Source organism: Adiantum capillus-veneris, chromosome 1, assembly GCF_014529385.1.
Source record: "Adiantum capillus-veneris isolate H3 chromosome 1, ASM1452938v2, whole genome shotgun sequence".
Lineage (NCBI taxonomy): Eukaryota > Viridiplantae > Streptophyta > Polypodiopsida > Polypodiales > Pteridaceae > Adiantum > Adiantum capillus-veneris.
The window spans coordinates 182,310,548-182,315,807 of NC_140931.1; the positions used below are offsets into that span (position 1 = coordinate 182,310,548).

Sequence of the window (5,260 nt, forward strand, 5' to 3'; positions counted from 1 at the left end):
ATAGTATACTACACAATCACATGTTGCAATACAAAAAGCAATTGCCTTACAAAAATGGCATGTAAGGCTCTTGTCTCCAATCTTACAATATTCCCCAGGTCCAGTTGCCTTTTGTATGTACCCGTTGAAATGACTTGTATTGGGAATATGGTAATTGACCAAGCGGACACATTGTTCATTCATGCACTTGAGAGATCCTATGCAATGACTAAGACGCACTACACCTGCAAATACAATATTGGATGTAGTAGGCTTCGACCACAAAAGAGGATCATACTTATGCTCCATCACATCCATATGGTGCAACTTTCCCATGGTAGGTGGAAATTCTAGAACGAGATCTCCATTGTAAGACCTTGGAATCTCTGTAACTTGTTCCACTCTTTGATTTGCATTAACAGCTTTGTCAATGTGCTTTTCTTCTCGGCCTGTAAGAGCTTTTGTCTTGTACTCCTTTTGAAGGGGGATGTAATTTTTGCGAGCTTCTATTTTCGTTCTTATTAATTTTATTGTTGATTTTCGTTCTTTTAATAACTTTTATGCATTCAATGGAGAATAAGTAGGAGAAGTTTGAAATAATATATTTTCAAAGTTATGAGAACACACTATTAACGTATCTCAAATATTGTAAGCATGAGACGAGCATAAAAACCCTCTTTGACATAAACACAACATTTCTTTCTAATGGAATTAAATGGAAACAACATTCATATGGAACAAATGTAGCAATGTTCCAAAAATAACTACATAAAAACATAGCGAAAGGAGCCATATATCAAAATATGAATGTCATCAGTAGTGATGATATATGTCCAGTCAATAAAACTAGTGACGACGTGCATGCACAAAATGACCAAAATAGGCTCACGTAATAAATAAGTCCAAACATATAAAATTGAAAGTGAGACCTCAAGTGTCATGTCTCCTGTAAATCTATACTGATCGGCTGTGAATGCCCAACGTGAGGCATAGGTCCACATGCAATAGTAGAGAGGCACCCCTCATAAAGAACATCATCAATCTCCATGCAAAGACAATGTCGTCCCTCCTCAATGCTCGCTCTCCCAAGGCCACCGCATCCAGCGAACACGTCCAGAACATAATCATATCGCTCAGTGAAAGTAGCGAGGAGCCACCTGTTGATTAGATTCGTTTAATATTCAGAAACCCAAAAATTCTTATACAACAAAGCATATGTTTGAGACATCATCACCTGAAAAAAGTCAATGATCGTTCCGCACCTCCCCTCATGGGAATCCCCTGTACCTCCAAAGGTGTAATCTCACAATCAAGTACATAACTACGCATCGCTGGAAAGTGCACATCATCAATCATAGCACCAGCATCACGATCGTACAAGGGTACAGGCTTACCAGCACGATGCCACAAGCATATGGTGAGATCCAGCACCTGTAAATACATGACTAACCTTTTAGTTGAAGTTCAAGACAATCCTACATATTAGGTAATCTAATTCTTACCGCCTCTCGAGTAACAGGATGTCTATAGCCATGACTAGCACACATAAGGGTCCAAGTGCGATGGAGTGTAAGACCAACCCTAAGAGCATCTACAAAGAGCTCTCCAATATGCTCAGCTAAACACATGGTGACCAAGAACCCCTCATCTGCGAGAAACTCGTGTGCAAGATCCATGGTACCAGTAATCAACTCCTTTGAGTATAAATTCCACTTTGGCACTATCACGCTCTCTACAAATTCATAAAACGTGCACTTATCACATAAAATTCAACAATATTCAACTTAATGAGAAATGGTTATGTAAAAAATAATGCACCTTCAGGAGTTGATTCCAAAGCATCTACCAACAAACCATTTGGAAAGTCGGCAAAAATCAATCGTGCAACCTCTTTGCAAGGAACCCCATCTTTACTATATAAATCAACTTTTTGGGGGGAGAGAAACATGTGTATACTACAACAAAAACCCAAGCAAGCAAAAACTTTCAAAAAAGATGCTATTGTGTTACTATTAGTGAAGAAAAAAACTTACCTTTTCAAAGCAAACTTATCAACACCCCTAATATCCACAAGCAAAGCATCAACCACAGTAGTGTAATGGAAACCTACACAAAGAGTACGCATCACTAACTAAATAGAAAAGAAAATACGATACGATTTTGACATTTGCGGATAAAATGTTATTTGCATACCAACACTACGTGTGACAGGTCGTCTCTCCCATGCAGGGCGTCCTAGCGAGGACTCTGCAACGAATGATGAAGATGGAGCTGCATCAGACTTTCTTGCAGACTCGAGACCTTGAGATTTGGATATTTCTGGAGTCCTTTGTGGAGTCTTTTGTGGAGGATCATTGACCTTTTTTTTACCTAAGAAAAAATGCAAAAACATACAAAAGTAATTTTAGTACAACAATAATATGACACATATTAAACATAGCATGCATAATCCATAAAACATATACATAAACATCCTCCTACCTTTCTTGTCTTGCACAACATGCGTAATATCAATGTTAGCTGGCTCAGAAGCATCATCTACATGAGTGTCAATTGTACCAGCAATGCCATGCTCCGTCATGAACCCTACAAGATCTCTTGCATTATATTTATGCATATAACAAGGCAAAACAACAAGACATTGTGTAGGATACAAAAGAGGCTTCACAATAGTGACATAGTTGCATACTTATCCTCAACTCCTTCTCCTGTTTTGGGATAACTCCAATGGGATAGTCAATCCACCAAGGACACATGCTAGCCTCCCAATCAGTGATTCCACGATCTTGGATTGTTGGAGAGTACATAGTGTTCTCATCCTTTAAGTCAACCCATTCTTTGGCCACAGATGGTATACTTCCTAGAATCTTTTCTTCCTTGCAATACATAAACCATCTACAGAAAACGATACATTTTATTGATAAGTAAAGACAATCTCTCTCTATCTCAACCCTATCTCTCATAGACAAGTCATATGTAAAGAATAATATCCTCACCTAAAAAGGAGTCTCCTTGCCGAAAAATCTAACTCTGGCATCTTTTGTTGGTCATCCGAAGATTTCACCACATTAAGAAGAGAAGCAAAAGCCTGCACAATATTAACATTTTTAAAATATTTCTATAGTAACTTATAGTAACAATGCACCTCAAAACGTTATTACCTCTATAATATGACTCTTGAGAGAACTCTTATAGAAGTCCTCAAAATCTGATGGAAGTTGAGGACCTTCCACCTCGAGCTTTCGAATAACCAACGAGGCTTCCACAAACATGTGTGCCCAATAAACTTCCTTCTTCATGTAATTGCGAAATGTTTTGTAGTCTCCAAAATGCATACATTGGGGATCTTTGGCTTTTGTCAAACTCATGATTTGCAAAAGAACCTTTTTTCTATAAAATGATATATAGTGATTGAGTAAAGAGCAAAAAAAAATATAGAAAACATTACAAATTAAATATCAAGAATCTACCTGTCAGATGGAATCTTAGAGCTTGTAAGACAATACAATTTGTCCCTTGTAATCTTTAACATCCCTGGCTCATCCCACTTAAGTCCATACAAAACTTTGAAAAATTCCTCTCCATTATTAGGATTAGCAATACAGAGATACTTGTATCCTCGATCTTTAAGCCTCTCTTCTTCTGACCTTATGGCAGCATCAATCTTTTTTTTTGTTTCATGCTCAGGTAACCCTTTCCCTTTGATTTTTGCAGTTTCATTTGAAATAAAGGTGTTGAACTCATCCTACATCAACAAGATAAATGAAAACCCTCCCAAATTTTTTTTGACAGAGTCTCCTTTGTAATATGAACAAAATTGCAAAAGAAACATCCACCTCAATATCGCAGAGGCTCCCACAGGGGATTTAAGTTATTCTCAAAGAAATAAATCTTTCAACATAAGAAAGGCCATAAGAGTTACCTTCCATACAAGCTGTGCAATAACAACACATGGTGTGTTGTACCAAGGCGGAGTGCCATGATAATATCTTGCTTCAATGGACATCTCCACCTCAGCCCACTTTCGGTCCTCTTCAGATAACTTGCTCAAGATACTATCTTTGTTTGCTATGCCAAATTTTTGAAACATGTACACCTCATGGCTAATATTCGGAGTTACATGAGCTCTTGAAATACTAAAATATAACAAAACAACGAAAAATTTAAAAACATATAAAATTTATTATAATAGCAACATAAACGAGTATGATGATCAAAATAATAACTTACGCATTTGTAGTATCCAATGCAAGAAGTAACTCGCCTTCCTTGGCTTTGTCAACCTCAATAAATTGACAACGAACACAACTATGATATTCAGGAGAATCAGCATACACTACATTCAAATGTTTCAGAAAATTATAATCAATAAATCATACTAAAAGCTATAAGCTATATTTTTAATCATGAAATAAAGTAAGAGAACGTACGGTCTTTGATGCGCTTCATCCAAGTTTTGAGGCGATGATTGCCATCCCATACAAGAAATTTTCTCCCTTTTAAATCTTGCCATTCTTTGTTAAGAGAACGCTCAAAGTCTAGATGTTTTTGTGTCCATATTGGACCCCACTCCTCCAAATTTTGGGTAGTGACTGGCATAGTACTACCACTAGGACCAGCCAATGAAACCAAGAAAACACCCATGGTTTCCACATATGCAGCAGTGTCAAAAGTACTCACCAACCATGATGCCGAATCTGAAGCAAATCTCACAGCCTCATGAGGAACCAAACGACAAAGAGGCACCAATGGAGGAACACTCCTTCTCTTCACATAAAACTGTCCGAGCACATCTTTCATGAGTCCAAGAGGAACTTTTTTTCCAAATTGTCTTTTATGTTTGGCTCTCTGATTGTCCTCATTCTCACTGTCGCTACTTTCTTCTTGACTGTCATCTTTCTCGTGAGGGATTTCTCCTTGCTCTTCCACGTTTGTTCCTGATAGAAAGCATAAATGTTTTTAATATTCTTACCAAGCATAAAAGAAAATAAATCAAAGCAAAAGACCACCATTAATTTACCTGTAGCTTCTGTGACATCATTTAAATTATTGGAATCCTCTTCAACCTCAGCTTCATCGTCCACATAAATGCAACGCTTTTGTAGACGCCCCCTTTTTGTTAGCGGAGTGGCAAGAGACATTACACGTGAAGATGCCTCTTGCTCAAACGTCACTTTAGGCAATGACCCACTTCTTAACTTCATGCTCACATAGCGACTACTGTTTGGTGATGAAGATTGCAATCTTCTTTTTGCAGTTTTCTTAGGACCCATGTTCACAG

At 37.6% G+C, this 5,260-nt stretch overlaps 1 protein-coding gene across 1 annotated transcript; it reads right to left on the bottom strand.

Annotated features, from left to right (window-relative positions):
• Positions 1–916: 916 nt before the first annotated feature.
• LOC147466121 (uncharacterized) lies at positions 917–5,017 on the bottom strand. The gene is made up of 17 exons (XM_086513387.1): positions 5,000–5,017; positions 4,848–4,916; positions 4,410–4,422; positions 4,210–4,315; positions 3,902–4,115; positions 3,627–3,724; positions 3,450–3,494; positions 3,363–3,369; positions 3,141–3,218; positions 2,976–3,067; positions 2,669–2,874; positions 2,461–2,565; positions 2,173–2,349; positions 2,013–2,085; positions 1,482–1,503; positions 1,214–1,410; positions 917–1,136 (listed from the first exon to the last, which is right to left on the bottom strand). The coding sequence occupies exons 1-17, from the start codon at positions 5,015–5,017 to the stop codon at positions 917–919; spliced, it is 1,740 nt and encodes a 579-aa protein (XP_086369513.1).
• Between the last annotated feature and the right edge of the window lie 243 nt (positions 5,018–5,260).

Coding starts and splice junctions, on each gene's coding strand:
- LOC147466121 (XM_086513387.1), bottom strand. Junction 3,068..3,140: donor TCAAGAGTCATATTATAGAG/GTAATAACGTTT, acceptor AATATTGTGCAG/GCTTTTGCTTCTCTTCTTAA. Junction 1,504..2,012: donor GATAAGTTTGCTTTGAAAAG/GTAAGTTTTTTT, acceptor TCATGGCTATAG/ACATCCTGTTACTCGAGAGG.